The sequence below is a fragment of the Nerophis lumbriciformis genome, linkage group LG12 (assembly GCF_033978685.3).
Source record: "Nerophis lumbriciformis linkage group LG12, RoL_Nlum_v2.1, whole genome shotgun sequence".
In the NCBI taxonomy this organism is placed as follows: Eukaryota; Metazoa; Chordata; class Actinopteri; order Syngnathiformes; family Syngnathidae; genus Nerophis; species Nerophis lumbriciformis.
In genome coordinates this window covers 4580708-4600182 of record NC_084559.2, presented here as the reverse complement: position 1 = coordinate 4600182, position 19475 = coordinate 4580708, and the positions used below count along the sequence as shown (strand labels likewise).

General features: G+C 37.9%; 1 protein-coding gene across 2 annotated transcripts in view; it reads right to left on the bottom strand.

Moving 5' to 3' along the window:
* Positions 1 to 19475, bottom strand: part of LOC133623033 (beta-adducin-like) — a 55927-nt gene that overhangs the window by 1645 nt on the left and 34807 nt on the right. The window contains exons 11-14 of one of the 2 annotated variants that reach the window (XM_061985946.2): positions 10899 to 11015; positions 10748 to 10834; positions 10543 to 10669; positions 6467 to 6529 (exon numbers count right to left, since the gene is read on the bottom strand). In XM_061985946.2, coding sequence (XP_061841930.1) covers positions 6467 to 6529; positions 10543 to 10669; positions 10748 to 10834; positions 10899 to 11015 — 394 coding nt within the window. The remainder of the gene's footprint in view (positions 1 to 6466; positions 6530 to 10542; positions 10670 to 10747; positions 10835 to 10898; positions 11016 to 19475) is intronic. The other variant, XM_061985947.2, reaches the window with a different exon arrangement.

Below are 19475 nucleotides of genomic sequence, written 5' to 3'. Positions count from 1 at the left end.
CATATTTGATGTTCAAACCATACTTGCCAACCCTCCCGAATTTTCCGGGAGACTCCCGAAATTCAGCGCCTCTCCCGAAAACCTCCCGGGACAAATATTCTCCCGAAAATCTCTCGATTTTCAGCCGGAGCTGGAAGCCACGCCCCCTCCAGCTCCATGCGGACCTGAGTGAGGACAGCCTTTTTTCATGACGGGAGGACAACAGGGTGACAAGAACTAAATCATCCAGACTAGAGATACAGTAAATTGTATTATTATGTTTATTTTACCTAAAAACAAACATATTTATTAATTTAAAAAAAAAAACTAAATACATTTTTAATTTTTTTAATTTTGCTAAAAACATCAAAATTAATTGTATTTTTATTTTGTATTTTTTCGTGACTCCTTAGCCATAGAATTAAACATTAAAATAAACATATTTGAAATAATTGATTTTAAATTATCATAATAATTCATTTAAAATGACCATATTTAATTATTAAAATAATTGCTTGTTCATCAACAACTTTAGCATTTTATTCATTACATTTTGAAACTCTCAGAAGCCAAGTTGTTATATTCCTTAATATTTATTTATGCAAGTTTGAAGTATCAATTATCTAAACACAGTTTTGTTTGCATATTTTCAGGATGTAGACATATATATATATATATATGAAATACTTGACTTGGTAAATTCTAGCTGTCAATATACTCCTCCCCTCTTAACCACGCCCCCAACCACGCCCCGCCCCACCCCCGACCACGCCCCCACCCCCCACCTCCCAAAATTGGAGGTCTCAAGGTTGGCAAGTATGGTTCAAACTGATAAACATTTTTTTTTTTTTTGCAAATAATCATTAACTTTAGAATTTGATGCCAGCAACACGTGACAAAGGAGTTGGGAAAGGTGGCAATAAATACTGATAAAGTTGAGGAATGCTCATCAAACACTTATTTGGAACATCCCACAGGTGAACAGGCAAATTGGGAACAGGTGGGTGCCATGGTTGGGTATAAAAACAGCTTCCCAAAAAATGCTCAGTCTTTCACAAACAAGGATGGGGCGAGGGTCACCACTTTGTCAACAAATGCGTGAGCAAATTGTTGAACAGTTTAAGAAAAACCTTTCTCATCCAGCTATTGCAAGGAATTTAGGGATTTCACCATCTACGGTCCGTAATATCATCAAAGGGTTCAGAGAATCTGGAGAAATCACTGCACGTAAGCAGCTAAGCCCGTGATCGTCGATCCCTCAGGCTGTACTGCATCAACAAGCGACATCACTGTGTAAAGGATATCACCACATGGGCTCAGGAACACTTCAGAAACCCACTGTCAGTAACTACAGTTGGTCGCTACATCTGTAAGTGCAAGTTAAAACTGTCCTATGCAAGGCGAAAACCGTTTATCAACAACACCCAGAAACGCCGTCGGCTTCGCTGGGCCTGAGCTCATCAAAGATGGACTGATACAAAGTGTAAAAGTGTTCTGTGGTCTGACGAGTCCACATTTCAAATTGTTTTTGGAAACTGTGGACGTCGTGTCCTCCGGACCAAAGAGGAAAAGAACCATCCGGATTGTTATAGGCGCAAAGTGTAAAAGCCAGCATCCGTGATGGTATGGGGGTGTATTAGTGCCCAAGACATGGGTAACTTACACATCTGTGAAGGCACCATTAATGCTGAAAGGTACATACATGTTTTGGAGCCATCCAAGCAACGTTACCATGGACGCCCCTGCTTATTTCAGCAAGACAATGCCAAGCCACGTGTTACATCAACGTGGCTTCATAGTAAAAGAGTGCGGGTACTAGACTGATCTGCCTGTAGTCCAGACCTGTCTCCCATTGAAAATGTGTGGCGCATTATGAAGCCTAAAATAGCACAACGGAGACCCCCGGACTGTTGAACAACTTAAGCTGTACATCAAGCAAGAATGGGAAAGAATTCCACCTGAGAAGCTTCAAAAATGTGTCTCCTCAGTTCCCAAATGTTTACTGAGTGTTGTTAAAAGGAAAGGCCATGTAACACAGTGGTGAACATGCCCTTTCCCAACTACTTTGGCACGTGTTGCAGCCATGAAATTCAAAATTAATTATTATTTGCAAAAAAAAAATAAAGTTTATGAGTTTGAACATCAAATATGTTGTCTTTGTAGTGCATTCAATTGAATATGGGTTGAAAAGGATTTGCAAATCATTGTATTCTGTTTATATTTACATCTAACACAATTTCCCAACTCATATGGAAACAGGGTTTGTAATATTAGGACCATCAGTGCTAAATAATAATAACTTATTACTTTCCTCCGGTACTGTTCCCCTAGCATTCAAAAAAGCGGTTATTCACCCTCTGCTTAAAAGACGTAACCTCGATTCTGACCTTGTGGTAAACTACCGGCCGGTGTCACACCTTCCCTTTATCTGGAAAATCCAGCTAAATGAACACTAAGCAATCTAAAAATCCCTTTCAGTCTGGTTTCAAGGCAAATCACTCAACGGAGAACATGCCCTGCTCAGAGGGTTGGAAAGAAAGGCTTTTAGCAATTCGGTTCAGAGCGTGAAATGGGTGGAGCTATGAAGCTAAATGCAGATGAGCATGCGTTCTGGACATTGTAAGTTGTGTACAGTTTCTGTACTTACTAGTGAGATAAGACCAAAGCACCAGGTGTGTGCCCTATGAGTCAATGTGGAGTAACACAGAAAAGGACAGACAGACACAGAGGGACACAAGATGGGTACAGAGACAAGATGGACCGACTCAAATATCGATAAAAATGTGACATTCTGACAAAAGTTGTAGCTGGAAGCTAACATGGGGTTCGGATGCTGCACAAGCTGGTTTAAAGGGGAACATTATCACAATTTCAGAAGGGTTAAAACCATTAAAAATCAGTTCCCAGTGGCTTATTTTATTTTTCGAAGTTTTTTTTCAAAATTTTACCCATCACGCAATATCCCTAAAAAAAGCTTCAAAGTGCCTGATTTTAACCATCGTTATATACACCCGTCCATTTTCCTGTGACGTCACATAGTGAAGCCAACACAAACAAATAGATAGAACAGCAAGCTATAGCGACATTAGCTCGGATTCAGACTCGGATTTCAGCGGCTTAAGCGATTCAACAGATTACGCATGTATTGAAACGGATGGTTGTAGTGTGGAGGCAGGTAGCGAAAACGAAATTGAAGAAGAAACTGAAGCTATTGAGCCATATCGGTTTGAACCGTATGCAAGCGAAACCGACGAAAACGACACGACAGCCGGCGACACGGGAGAAAGCGAGGACGAATTTGGCGATCGCCTTCTAACCAGTGATTGGTATGTGTTTGTTTGGCATTAAAGGAAACTAACAACGATGAACTAGGTTTACAGCATATGAAATACATTTGGCAACAACATGCACTTTGAGAGTGCAGACAGCCCAATTTTCATCAATTAATATATTCTGTAGACATACCCTCATCCGCGCTCTTTTCCTGAAAGCTGATCTGTCCAGTTTTGGAGTTGATGTCAGCAGGCCAGGGAAGCTAGGGTCGATATTCTTCTCTTGACGGTGTGAGCCAAGACATCCAGGGGGGTTTAGCTCGCTCGTCTGCGGGAACAAACTGCCGCCATTGCTTGCCGGGCTACCGAGGTCCTTTGTCCCTGAATTGCTCACACACTCCGGCAGATTCAATGGGGGTCTGGCGGCAGATTTCTTTGACTTTATCGTTGGAAATGCATCTGCTTTGAGTGTCGCAGGATATCCACACATTCTTGCCATCTCTGTCGTAGCATAGCTTTCGTCGGTAAAGTGTGCGTAACAAACGTCCAATTTCTTGCCACTTTCGCGTCTTTGGGCCACTGGTGCAACTTGAATCCGTCCCTGTTCGTGTTGTTACACCCTCCGACAACACACCGACGAGGCATGATGTCTCCAAGGTACGGAAAACAGTCGAAAAAAACGGAAAATAACAGAGCTGATTTGACTCGGTGTTTGAGAAAATGGCGGATTGCTTCCCGTTGTGACGTCATCACTCCAAGAGCGAATATTAGAAAGGCGTTTAATTCGCCAAAATTCACCCATTTAGAGTTCGGAAATCGGTTAGAAAAATATATGGTCTTTTTTCTGCAACATCAAGGTATATATTGACGCTTACATAGGTCTGGTGATAATGTTCCCCTTTAAAAGTCGAAAAAGCGTTATTTCAATCTAATCCATTATTGGTCTGTGCATGTTTAAAAGCATGACAAGCCAAAAAGCCTTTCAAGCAAAAAAACATCTTGCAGACAGACAGCACCTAAAAGCTGACACTCCATATTACTCCCTTTTGTGACCAACTGGTCTGTCCTGGTTTTTGTAATCCGTCTCTGTTATCCTACGGCCCAACATTGTACCAAACAAGTCCGTTCGACCGCGATTGTTCAAACAGAGAATCAAACAAAGAACCTCGTATTAGTTCAGGGGTGTCCAAACTTTTTGACTTGGGGGCTGCGTTGGGCTTACAAAATGGTAAATCAAAGTAAATATTCCTGCAAAAAGGAAATATGAACAAAACAAATTAAACTATGCAATAAAATAGATCCCTATACTTTATCAAAAAAAGATTTGTCCAGTGATATCAAGGATTACGTCGGTCGCGTTCCCAGATATATCGAACTATTGTTTTTCAGAGGCCGACAAAACAGATGGAAACTTGGAAAAGCACTTTTTTTGTGTAGTTGGGTCAAGGAAATTGGTATCAAGACTCTCCCAGATAAATATGCATCGTTTTTGCTCGGGTAAGGTTGCATTTCATGATTTTACTTTGCATCCAAGTTGCTATGTTTGTTGCACGCGTGTTTTTTTTTATTTTTTTTTTTATTGTAAATAATGTAAATAATTCAATGTATATACTCTGATGATTAACTTGTGTGATGACTGTATTATGATGATAGTATATATTTATACCATGAATTGATTAACGTGGACCCCGACTTAAACAAGTTGAAAAACTTATTCGGGCGTTACCATTTAGAGGTCAATTGTACGGAATATGTACTGTACTGTGCAATCTACTAATACAAGTTTCAATCAATCAATCAATCAAAACCGAGTACCAATTGAGAACAGAGCTAGGTTGACCATCATGTATATTTAATGAGCGGGACGTGGGTCAGTAAAATCCAAGCAATAGCATGAGTGTACTAGTTTATGACACATGCTGCTTTGCACACTGCAAAAACTGAAATCTAAGTAAGATTAAATATCTCAAATAAGGGTGATATTTGCTTATTTTCTGTCTGATAAGATAATTCTTCTCACTAAGCAGATTTTATGTTAGAGTGTTTCACTTGTTTTAAGTGTTTTGGTCCTAAATGATCTCAGTAAGATATTACAGCTTGTTGCTAAGATTTGATGACCTATATTGAGTAAAACATGCTTGACACTAGAATATCAACTGTTGCAAAGCTGTGTCAACACTCACAAGTATAAAACTACTTTTTTAAAGTAATCATTTCTTATTTCAAGCATGAAAAAAAAAATCATGACTTTGACACAATTGTGTCTCATAATTAAAACAGATGACAGCCAAATGGACTTTGCTGTTTTATTTTCAATGAAACAATAGAAAATAGGTACTCATATAGTAGTACAGTTGGCACAGTACAGTAAACTGACAGTTAATATTTAAACATTTGACATTTCTAACAATTTTGAACAGAAATAGTTCATGCACATTCAGATAAATTCTTCAAAATTACAATAAAACATTTTTTGCCGGGGGCCGGGCTGTATATATGTGCACTAATTGACTGAAAGAGCACGCACTTGGCGCGATGATGTCATGTTATCCATGGAAAAATGCATTTTTAGACAATATGATTTGCCTGAGCGGCTAGGAGACCCCGAGAGTAACAAGCGGTTGCCTTTCCATTAAGAACAATAAATTAGTTTTTAGTATAAGTTTGCTGGTTTCAAGAAATGTAATGCCGAGCGCATATCATTATGTCAAGATAATGGCACTAGCATTTACTTCATTTAAAAATATTTTTCAACATATTGAGCAAAAAGGTCTCTTTTTTTCTACCAAGAAAAGTGCACTTGTTATTAGTGAGAATATACTTATTTTAAGGTATTTTTGGGTTCATTGAAGTTAGCTAATTTTACTTGTTTTGGAAAGTCTTGACAAGCCAAATGTTCTTGTTCTATTGGCAGATAATTTTGCTTAGTTCAAGTAAAATACCCCTCATTTTTTTTATTGTTTTTGAACACTGACTTTTTGCAATGCACATACATCCCTAAATGTTTCATACAACATTATCTCCCTAAAACATGTCTACGCACAACACCGTGCTTTATTTATCTTGAATGTGGATTATTACGAGAGGGAGTAACAGGGCTGTCAGTGAGCATGGGAAGCATTAGAGGGTTGAACATCAATCCGACTGGTTAACGCCGATCAAAGCTGCTGTGCACGACATGCAAGGCAGGCAGTGAGTGCATTGCTAAGCCTCACCTGTGATGGGAGGCTGGTTCGTGGGGGAGGTAGCAGGGGAAGTCTCATTTGCCACCTCCTCCCCTAAAAACACAGAGTTATAGATGCAAAAAGACTTAACATAGTGCTTAGTTGTGCAGCTGAGAGGCCAAGAAGATCATTAAAGTAAGGGTGGACATCCATAATGATTAGTGTGTACAGAAGTATTAAATACCGTATTTTCAGGACCATAGGGCGCACCGGATTATAAGGCGCACTGCCGATGAATGGTCTATTTTTGATCATTTTTCACATAGAAGACGCACCGGATTATAGGGCGCATTAGAGGAGTCATGTTATAAAAAAATTTTTTTCTAAATGTAAAATACTTCCTTGTGGTCTACATAACATGTAATGGTAGTTCTTTGGTCAAAATGTTGCATAGATGATGTTTTCCACAACAGTCGCTTCAAAATGCGCCGTTTTTTGGGCGGTCTTATTTACGTGGCTCACCTTTTGACAGCGTCTTCTCCCCGTCATCTTTGTTGTAGCGGTGTAGCGTGCAAGGACGGGAGTGGAAGAAATGTCAAAAGATGGCGCTAACTGTTTTAAGGACATTCAGACTTTTCTTCCATCAATAACGGAGCAGCATCTCCTCATCCCGGAAACAACAACAACAAGGTCGGAAATGTAGTCCCGTGAAAAAACGTCCGACCGGAACTCTCTAATAACTAAAGTTCCTTGGGTGAATAATGTAAACTCACTACACCGGTATGTTTTAGCGCTTTCATGACGAGTTCACTGACAGATATAAGTAAGAACTTTACACTACTTTATATTAGAAATGGCAACAGCGGAGGATGAATGTCCCATAACAAGAAGATAGAGAAAAAGAAGAAGATTATCGACTACAAAGGCGGACTCGCGCAATTTTTCAGGATTTATGCAGATCCCAAATACAGATCAGTAGGTACCAGAAGGTTAAAAAAAAGTTGCTTTTGCATAATATTGCGAAACAAAACGCCAGATAATGTCTTGCCTTATACACACACCATAATAATACTCCTATGTTTAATGCGCTGACAATCCATAAAGCGGTGCGGCTTCATTGCTTACCAAAGTCATACTGTTAGAATAATTGTAAGTTATCACAAAAAACTTTGTGTTGAAATGAGTTCCAGGCAAAAAGACAAAAGGCTGTCTTTGAAACCAACCAAGAAGAAGGCTCGTAAAACTCCACCGGGACTTCAAAGCGGAGAGATGACAGGATCTGCCCAATTTCCAGACAAACTCTTTTTGAAGTACTTTACGAACTCTTTTTGAACTATTTTATGGAACTCTTTTTGAACTATTTTATGGAACTCTTTTTGAACTTTTTTACGACCTCTCCTTTTGAACTGTTCGGTAACCAAAGGCAACGCTGTTTACGACCCACTTCCCTCTGGAAGCAGCTGTGGTCAGGTGGGGGAAGAAAGTCAAAAAAAAGAAGGAGTGCAATCTTCGGGCAGAGCGTGCTGAGATACTGTACAAGGGTACAGCGTGTCCAGACGTGTCTCCTCAATTGAGTCCAAATTGAATTCTGTCTCTGTTTGATTCTTTGCCTCTTGTCTTGTTTAATGGATGTCATCAGTGTTTGAACCTGACAGTACTAATGCATTTTGATAGATTTTTGAGCGCCATGTGTAATGTTCTATATTTTCAATGGAACATGTAAAATGTTGGTGTTGTCATATTGCCATCATATTGCAGTCGACACGTATCTCTTATGTTTGACTGCCATCTACTGGTCACACTTATCATTACACCATGTACCAAATAAAATTGCTTCGAGGTCGGTAAGCAAAACCAGAATTATTCCGTACATTAGGCGCACCGGATAATAAGGCGCACCGTCGGGTTTTGAGGAAAAAAAAGGATTTTAAGTAGGGATGTCCCGATCCGATATTTGGATCGGATCGGCCGCCGATATTTGCAAAAAAATGCGTATCGGCAAGGCATGGGAAAATGCCGATCCAGATCCAGTTAAAAAAAAACCTCCGCTCCGTGTTTTCCAACGCACCGATTTAAATAGTACATTCCACTTTTCTGCTGCTCCCTAATTTCCGATCCGCATTTTCCAGCACACCTTCAACACATCCACAGGTCTGTGGATTCTCACGCAGTTGCTTTTAGCTGCTGGCATTACACGATAGGCTCTTCTCACTCTTTTCTGTGTCTCCCTCTCACAGACAGCAAGCGCACCTTCTTACACACGTCACATACTGTCACGTCATACGTCACATACTGTCACGTCATACGTCACATACTGTCACATCATACGTCACATACTGTCACGTCATACGTCACATACTCTCACGTCATACGTCACATACGTATACGTCCTCCCCGAGCAGAGAGGTAGCAGCATGGCTAACGTTAGCTGTGATGCTAGCGCAGCCGTGCGAGCAACGCTCCCTCTAAGGTGCGCGCTTGTGCAATTGCGCACTGTTTAAACGTCCTCTGCGCATAGCAAATCTATGCCACGCACAAAATCAAATAAAAAAATAAGCGCATAACAATTTTCGACACACCGACACGACAGAGAAAACAGTTTTCGTCATCATTGTTCAAATATTATAACGTCTGTCGAGACGCTTATCTCCGTTCGGTGCCACACGCCCACACCATCAAAATGCAGAGGCAAAAATTTCCACATCAACACCGTATGAAAAAATTTGTGATTTTTTTTTTAGTTGTGATTTCCTTCTCTGCATGAAAGTTTAAAAGTAGCATATATTAATGCAGTATGAAGAAGAATGTTTTAATGTAGACATGCAAGCCTTGAAAGAAAATGTTGAAAATCAAGACTACATTTCCTGCAAATGGGTGCATTTCTACCCTATATTTTAACTTTAGATTTATTCTCATATCAAACTCTTTTGGCTGTCTTTTTGACACTTACATCCGGCGCCCCCCTCCACACCCCGGATTATAAATAATGTAAATAATTCAATGTGATGATCTTGTGTGATGACTGTATTATGATGATAGTATATATCTGATAGTATATATCTGTATCATGAATCAATTTAAGTGGACTTACACAAGTTGAATAACTTATTGGGGTGTTAACATTTAGTGGTCAATTGTACGGAATATGTACTTCACTGTGCAACCTACTAATAAAAGTCTCAATCAATCAATCAAAACACATAGAATCATCATACTGCTGTGATTATATGCATCAAGTGTTCATTCAAGGCTAAGGCAAAATATCGAGATATATATTGTGTATCGCAATATGGCCTTAAAATATCGCAATATTAAAAAAAGGCCATATCGCCCAGCCCTAGTTCAATCATGCCATTTCTGTTTGTCATGTATAATTTTGTCTATTTTGTGTTTATCCTTGAATAAACAGGTCAGTTTCTTGTTACCAACCATTGTGTATTATTCAAACTCCCCTAATTCAGCTGGCTAGTTGTTATCAAGAGTACTAAAACCCTTTTCAACATGATTCTGACAACTAAGTAGGCTAAATAACTTTAAACTTTAATACATGCTCGGATAGGCCAGTATCGGTCAGTATCGGTATCGGATCGGAAGTGCAAAAACAATATCGGTATCGGATCGGAAGTGCAAAAACAATATCGGCATCGGATCGGAAGTGCAAAAACAATATCGGTATCGGATCGGAAGTGCAAAAACCTGGATCGGGACATCCCTAATTTTAAGTGCGCCTTATAGTCCGGAAAATACGGCATTATGAAATGAATAAGATCATAAGATGAAATGCATGCAAGAAGGATACAAACATGTGGGTTTGACATGAGACAAAACATCACAGTTATTGTCCCAAAAGAAGATGAGATCTGAACTTTCAAAGTACATTAGTATGCTAGCAAGTCAGAGCAGTCCATTATTAGTGTTAACAAGAATATTGCAGATCTCCATTTCCTTCCTTCTGCCTACATTGCAAAAACACGTGAACACCAGCAGTGGTAACTAGGTGCATGGTAACATGTGCACTGCAACTATTCAGGTATCTCTATAATTGATATCATGTTTCTGTCCCTTGGATAACTAAGGACCACGGGCTTAGAAGAACAAACGTTGAAGAAAGTCTGAGTGAGTCATACCATTGGTCCCATCGTCCTGTTTCTTCTGCACTTCTTTCCGGTACTCCTCCAGTTCCTGGTCGGTCAGCTGGTTAAAGGGGTTGGGAGTTTCAGGTTCCGGTGGGACTTGGGGCGGAGTGACCGGAGACTAATGGATCCAAAAAAAAAAACAAAGCTCCTAAAACGATCTGCCAGGAAGAAAGTAAGTATAAACGTTGCATTTTACCGGAGGACTATCATCTGTTATTACACTAGCAAGGACTTGAGACTGTGGGCCTGCGGTCTTCATGTCCTGGCGATTCTGCTGTCGGATCTGGAGAGGACTTCATCGTCAATATGATCTGTACAATTCACAGGAAAGGACGACCCGACGTTACCTTATTCCGGGTCTCGATCACCTCTCGGGGGTTGGTAAAAAGAGGGACAAACTGGTTGGGGTTCTCCATCTTCATGGACGTACTGCCGGCTTGTGTCATCTCTTCGGCCTTCATCCACTGAGGAGGACACACAGCAGTTGAAGGTATTGTACAAAGAAGAAGCACCGTATTGTCAATAATGTTGTCTTTACACTGCAAAAACTGAAATCTAAATGAGATTAAATATCTCAAATAAGGGTGATATTTGCTTAATTTCTGTCTGATAAGATAATTCTTCTCACTAAGCAGATTTTATGTTAGAGTGTTTTACTTCTTTTAAGGGTTTTGGTCCTAAATGATCTCAGTAAGATATAACAGCTTGTTGCTGAGATTTGATGACCTATATTGAGTAAAACATGCTTGAAACTAGAATATCAACTGATGCAAAGCTGTGTCATTAAATCTAAAGACTTAGTGGCCACATGCGTGGACAGCACCTTTTAGCTCTTATTTCCAAAATTGTGTACACTGCTGAATTGGGGTCTTATGGCCACTTATGTGGACACTTATACTGCCATCTGGTGGTGTCAGAAGACTATAACATACAATGGAATTTGGAAAAAAAAAAAAGTGTAAAATTAAGAATTAGCATGTCACTAAACATGAAGTACAGAAGTTTGTGTACTTATGGACTAAGTACATCATATCAAAAGATGATTCTTAGTTTTTATTCTAATTAGGGTACAATAAGCCCAAATAGCAAAGAGAAGTTAAAAAAAGCATGTAAACAAACAGCTTGGGCCTTAAGATTAACACTCACAAGTGTAAAAATACTTTTTTAAAGTAATAATTTTTTACTTCAAGCATGGAAAAAAAAAATCATGATGTCAAGATAATGGCACTAGCATTTACTTAATTTAAAGGGGAACATTATCACCAGACCTATGTAAGCATCAATATATACCTTGATGTTGCAGAAAAAAGACCATATATTTTTTTAACCGATTTCCGAACTCTAAATGGGTGAATTTTGGCGAATTAAACGCCTTTCTAATATTCGCTCTCTGAGCGATGACGTCACAACGTGACGTCACATCGGGAAGCAATCCGCCATTTTCTCAAACACCGGGTCAAATCAGCTCTGTTATTTTCCGTTTTTTCGACTGTTTTCCGTACCTTGGAGACATCATGCCTCGTCGGTGTGTTGTCGGAGGGTGTAACAACACGAACAGGGACGGATTCAAGTTGCACCAGTGGCCCAAAGATGCGAAAGTGGCAAGAAATTGGACGTTTGTTCCGCACACTTTACCGACGAAAGCTATGCTACGACAGAGATGGCAAGAATGTGTGGATATCCTGCGACACTCAAAGCAGATGCATTTCCAACGATAAAGTCAAAGAAATCTGCCGCCAGACCCCCATTGAATCTGCCGGAGTGTGTGAGCAATTCAGGGACAAAGGGCCTCGGTAGCACGGCAAGCAATGGCGGCAGTTTGTTCCCGCAGACGAGCGAGCTAAACCCCCTATCGACCCTAGCTTCCCTGGCCTGCTGACATCAACTCCAAAACTGGACAGATCAGCTTTCAGGAAAAGATAGTGGATGAGAGTATGTCTACAGAATATATTAATTGATGGAAATTGGGCTGTCTGCACTCTCAAAGTGCATGTTGTTGCCAAACGTATTTCATATGCTGTAAACCTAGTTCATAGTTGTTAGTTTCCTTTAATGCCAAACAAACATACCAATCGTTGGTTAGAAGGCGATCGCCGAATTCGTCCTCGCTTTCTCCCGTGTCGCTGGCTGTCGTGTCGTTTTCGTCGGTTTCGCTTGCATACGGTTCAAACCGATATGGCTCAATAGCTTCCGTTTCTTCTTCAATTTCGTTTTCGCTACCTGCCTCCACACTACAACCATCCGTTTCAATACATGCGTAATCTGTTGAATCGCTTAAGCCGCTGAAATCCGAGTCTGAATCCGAGCTAATGTCGCTATAGCTTGCTGTTCTTTCCTCCATGTTTGTGTGTGTTGGCTTCACTATGTGATGTCACAGGAAAATGGACGGGTGTATATAACGATTGTTAAAATCAGGCACTTTGAAGCTTTTTTTAGGGATATTGCGTGATGGGTAAAATTTTGAAAAAAACTTCGAAAAATATAATAAGCCACTGAGAACTGATTTTTAATGGTTTTAACCCTTCTGAAATTGTGATAATGTTCCCCTTTAAGAATATTTTTCAACGTATTGAGCAAAAAGGTCTGTTTTTTTTTTCTACCAAGAAAAGTGCACTTGTTATTAGTGAGAATATACTAATTTTAAGGTATTTTAGGGTTCATTGAGGTTAGCTAATTTTACTTGTTTTGGAAAGTCTTGACAAGCCGAATTTTCTTGTTCTATTGGCAGATAATTTTGCTGAGTTCAAATAAAATATCCCTCATTTTTGTATTTTTTTTTTTTCTTGCTTTTGAACACTGACTTTTTGCACTGATTGTTTATTACAGATTGACAAGTTAAAATGTATTTGGTGTTGCTGCGTTTGTCCACTAGAGGGCAGACGCTGCACTGCAGCAGTCACAGCTGATTCAGAAGTGGCCTTCTCTGCAATGCAGAGACCTTCAGGGAGGTGGGAGGGAGAACCCAGGATGTAAACAGTGAGAAAGCGCTAGCTCCTCCTATTTATATAAAATAACCAGTATCTCAATTCCCTTTTTCCACATCTACTGCATGTTCCATGGCGCTCGGGGGTCAGCTACTTGCGGCTCCAGAGCCACTGTCATGATCTGTGGTCCGGATCATGTTTTGTTTTGTTATTTTACTCATTAATCGTCTTCCCCACATACTGCTGCCATACTAGTCCATAGCCTGGTCATCTCTCGCCTGGACTACTTCAACTCTCTCCTGTTTGGTCTCCCTCACAAGTCACTTCACAAACTTCAGCTTCTCCAGAACTCTGCAGCCCGGATAATCACCAGAACCCCTTCAATCCAGCACATCAGCCCTGTTCTGCAGCAACTCCACTGGCTACCCATCAAACATCGCATCCACTTTAAAATAATTCTCCTCACTTTCAAAGCCATCCATAACCTCTCTCCATCTTATCTCTCTGACCTGATCCATGTCGCCACGCCCTCACGTTCCCTAAGATCCTCTTCATCCATCCATCTCACTGTCCCTTTATTTAAACTGTCCACCGTGTTGTCTTCATTATAACACTTATATAGTAGGCTAATATAGACACTTACTGTACATCATGTGTTGCCTTCACTACAACACTTACTTAAGACTTTTAAAGTCATTTTTATAGTAGGCTAATATAGACACTTATATTATGTGTTGTCTTCATTATAACACTTATATAAGACTTTTAAAGTCATTTTGATAGTAGGCTAATATTGCTAATTAGCCACTTACATCATGTGTTGCCTTCATTATAACACTTATATAAGACTTTTAAAGTCATTTTGATAGTAGGCTAATATAGCTAATATAGACACTTACATCATGTGTTGCCTTCATTATAACACGTATATAGGACTTTTAAAGTCATTTTGATAGTAGGCTAATATAGCTAATGTAGACACTTACATCATGTGTTGTCTTCATTATAACACTTATATAGTAGGCTAATATAGCTAATATAGACACTTACTGTACATCATGTGTTGCCTTCACTACAACACTTATTTAAGACTTTTAAAGTCATTTTTATAGTAGGCTAATATAGACACTTACATCATGTGTTGTCTTCATTATAACACTTATATAAGACTTTTAAAGTCATTTTGATAGTAGGCTAATATTGCTAATTAGCCACTTACATCATGTGTTGCCTTCATTATAACACTTATATAAGACTTTTAAAGTCATTTTGACAGTAGGCTCATATAGACACTTACATCATGTGTTGCCTTCATTATAACACTTATATAAGACTTTTAAAGTAACTTTGATAGTAGGCTAATATAGCCACTTACATCATGTGTTGCCTTCATTATAACACTCATATAAGACTTTTAAAGTCATTTTGATAGTAGGCTAATATAGATAATATAGACACTTACATCATGTGTTGCCTTCATTATAACACTTATATAAGACTTTTAAAGTCACTTTGATAGTAGGCTAATATAGACACTTACATCATGTGTTGCCTTCATTATAACACACTCATATAAGTATTTTTAAAGTCACTTTGATAGTAGGCTAATATAGACACTTACATCATGTGTTGCCTTCATTTTAACACTTATATAAGACTTTTTAAAGTCACTTTGATAGTAGGCTAATATAGACACTTACATCATGTGTTGCCTTCATTATAACACTCATATAAGACTTTTAAAGTCATTTTGATAGTAGGCTAATATAGATAATATAGACACTTACATCATGTGTTGCCTTCATTATAACACTTATATAAGACTTTTAAAGTCACTTTGATAGTAGGCTAATATAGACACTTACATTATGTGTTGCCTTCATTATAACACTTATATAAGACTTTTTAAAGTCACTTTGATAGTAGGCTAATATAGCCACTTACATCATGTGTTGCCTTCATTATAACACTTATATAAGACTTTTTAAAGTCACTTTGATAGTAGGCTAATATAGACACTTACATCATGTGTTGCCTTCATTATAACACTTATATAAGACTTTTAAAGTCACTTTGATAGTAGGCTAATATAGACACTTACATCATGTGTTGCCTTCATTATAACACTTATATAAGACTTTTAAAGTCATTTTGATAGTAGGCTAATATAGCCACTTACATCATGTGTTGCCTTCATTATAACACTTATATAAGTCTTTAAATGCTTTGCAGGTCCAGACCGATTACCGATTACACAATATTTGTGAGTCAAACTTTACTGGAGCTGTCTCCATGACAGTCAGCTACCAATTGTTTTCATATTGCACAAACATCATTGCAGTTTTGTCCAATTTGTTGTAATGTAAAAACAAACAAAACAATAATTGTCAACGTAGCTTCTTTCACACCGGTATTAAAATTGGTGAATTGTTGGAAGAAAAAAAAAAACGGTTTGATGCGCTTTGCAATGTCCCTGTTACAGCAATGCAAGAAGTCATTTCCTTTTTACCTTCCCTAATTTGTGTTTGCGTGTGTGTAAAATGTGTAATATAGTCCCGGATCTCATTAAGATTCAAGGCTTATTCTCTTTGCTCTTCTACATTTCATTTTAATCGCACTCCTGGTCTTGATGGTCTCCTCAGTTGATATGAAGTAATAACATCCGACCTGACACAGCCAACGCCTCCTTTCCCTCACGGGATGAATACATGACTTTATGACTGTCCTTTTGTAGCAGAATTGTAATGATGTCTGGATCATAGACACCATCATTGGGTTGAAGTTAAGCCGGTCATTAAAAGTATGTTTTTTTTAAAACATTGCCCGAATAATTGACGTGTTCAAAGTGCACAGAGCAATGGAGAGACTTGACTGCCGACACAGTCTCTAGGTGTGTCATGTCTGTGTAATCATGTTTTGTTTTAGTCATGTCATGTTTTGTTTTGTTTAGTTATTGGACTCTTTAGTTTCTGGCTTTTCACTCCCTTGTCTTGTTTCCATAGTTACCCATTAGTTTCACCTGTTCCACGTTTGGACTCATTGTGCACTCTTGTTTGTCACCATAGCAACCCATTAGTTTTCACCTGCCCTCACGACTCACGCACCTGTCTTTAATCATGTCACTATTATTTAAGCTTCCAGTTGCCAGGCTGTCTGTCTGACGACATCACACCCCTGTCACACTCTGTTTACCTCTGCGTACTTCATGCCCTGTCCAAGTAAGTTTTTTCGATTCATGCCACAGTTAGCGACTTTTGTTCATGTCCTTAGTTTTTTTGCCCACGTGCAGTATTGGTTTCATTTGTCAAGTTTGTACTTCCGCCTTGTGCGCGCCTTTAGTTTGTTCTTTTTGTTATAGTAAAATTAAATATGTCTTCACCTTCACGCCATGTCTGGTCCAAATGTTCATTTGCACCACGGGAGAACAAACCACGCCATAGTCCAAGTCCTGACAAGGTGTCAGTAATGACACACTTTAAAGCAGGCCTGGGCCAAATTTAGAGATTGTTGTTATAGCACGCACGCACGCACACCCCTAAGAAAAGGCATTGAAGCTTAGGCATGGCTTTGCAAAACGAAACTAAAACTGAACTGGCTGCAAAGTAAACAAAACACAAAATGCTGGACGACAGCAAAGACTTACTGCGTGTGGATCAGAGACCGCGTCTACAAAGTACATCCGAACATGACATGACAATCAACAATGTCCCCAAAAAGAAGAAAAGCGTCCGCACAACTTAAATCAGGGGTGCTCACACTTTTTCTGCAGGCGAGCTACTTTTCAATTGATCAAGTCGTGGGGATCTACCTCATTCATATATATAATTTATATTTACTTATCTATGAAATATATGTTTTTGTTAATAAGATAAAGGTGTTTAATGATAATGCAATCATGTTTAACACATAGTTAATATTGTTAATAAATTAAAGGTGTTTAATGATAATACAAGAATGTTTAATACATATAGTTAATATTGTTAATAAATTAAAGGTGTTTAATGATAATACAAGTATGTTTAATACATATAGTTAATATTTTTAACAAGTTAAAGGTGTTTAATGATAATACAAGCATGTTTAATACATATAGTTAATATTATTAATACGTTAAAGGTGTTTAAAGATAATACAAGCATGTTTAACACATATAGTTAATATTGTTTAACAAGTTAAAGGTGTTTAAAGATAATGCAAGCATGTCTAACACATATAGTTAATATTGTTAACAAGTTAAGGTGTTTAAAGATAATACAGGCATGTTTAACACATATAGTTAATATTGTTAACAAGTTAAAGGTGTTTAATGATAATACAAGCATGTTTAACACATATAGTTAATATTGTTAATAAGTTAAAGGTGTTTAAAGATAATGCAAGCATGTCTAACACATATAGTTAATATTGTTAACAAGTTAAGGTGTTTAAAGATAATACAGGCATGTTTAACACATATAGTTAATATTGTTAACAAGTTAAAGGTGTTTAATGATAATACAAGCATGTTTAACACATATAGTTAATATTGTTAACAAGTTAAGGTGTTTAAAGATAATACAGGCATGTTTAACACATATAGTTAATATTGTTAACAAGTTAAAGGTGTTTAAAGGTAATACAAGCATGTTTAACACATATAGATTCCTTTCTTTCATGAAGACAAGAATATAAGTTGGTGTATTACCTGATTCTGATGACTTGCATTGATTGGAATCAGACAGTGGTGCTAAAAACGTCCGCATTTTCGAATGGAGGAGAAAAAAGTCCTCCTTTCCGTCCAATGCACCACTGTCCAATCAATGCAAGTCATCAAAATCAGGTAATACACCAACTTATATTCTTGTCTTCATGAAAGAAAGGAATCTATATGTGGTAAACATGCTTGTATTATCTTTAAACACCTTTAACTTATTAACAATATTAACTATATGTGTTAAACATGCTTGTATTATCTTTAAACACCTTCAACTTGTTAATAATATTAACTATATGTGTTAAACATGCTTGTAATATCATTAAACACCTTTAACTTATTAACAATATTAACTATATGTGTTAAACATGCTTGTATTATCTTTAAACACCTTTAACTTGTTAACAATATTAACTATATCTGTTAAACATGCTTGTATTATCGTTAAACACCTTTAAGTTGTTAACAATATTAACTATATGTATTAAACATTCTTGTATTATCATTAAACACCTTTAATTTATTAACAATATTAACTACCGGGTATGTGTTAAACATGCTTGTATTATCATTAAACACCTTTAACTTGTTAACAATATTAACTATATGTGTTAAACATGCTTGTATTATCATTAAACACCTTTAACTTGTTAACAATATTAACTATATGTGTTAAACATGCTTGTATTATCTTTAAACACCTTTAACTTGTTAACAATTTTAACTATATGTGTTAAACATGCTTGCATTATCATTAAACACCTTTAACTTGTTAACAAAAACATATATTTAATAAATAAGTAAATATAAATTATATATATGAATGAGGTAGATCCCCACGACTTGATCAATTGAAAAGTAGCTCGCCTGCAGAAAAAGTGTGCGCACCCCTGATTTAGGAGATCATCTTAACCAATACATTCATATCGGCTACTCTAGTTGATCTGACATTCAAACGGAAAAGCCAACTCCTTGCACACAAAGAAAACCCCCTCTATCCCCCTCGCAACACTGATAAGGAAGAGAGTGGGGGTTGTATTTCACATTCCAAGGTTAAGACACTAAACAGGCCTCTGAAGACAAGAGAAACTGGTAGAATATACAAAGGAAAAGTACTAGATACTCTAAACATATATGCTCCACAATACTCACTTTGGAATGACAAGTGAGTATCCAATCACAGTCTCGTTAACATCAGGCTACCTGGATAGGCTACTGCCAACAACTTGTGATCTTATTGGCTATGGCAACTGTCTATCAACTGTATGTGTTCTCAAATTCTGTGGCTCTGCTGATCTGCATAGCAC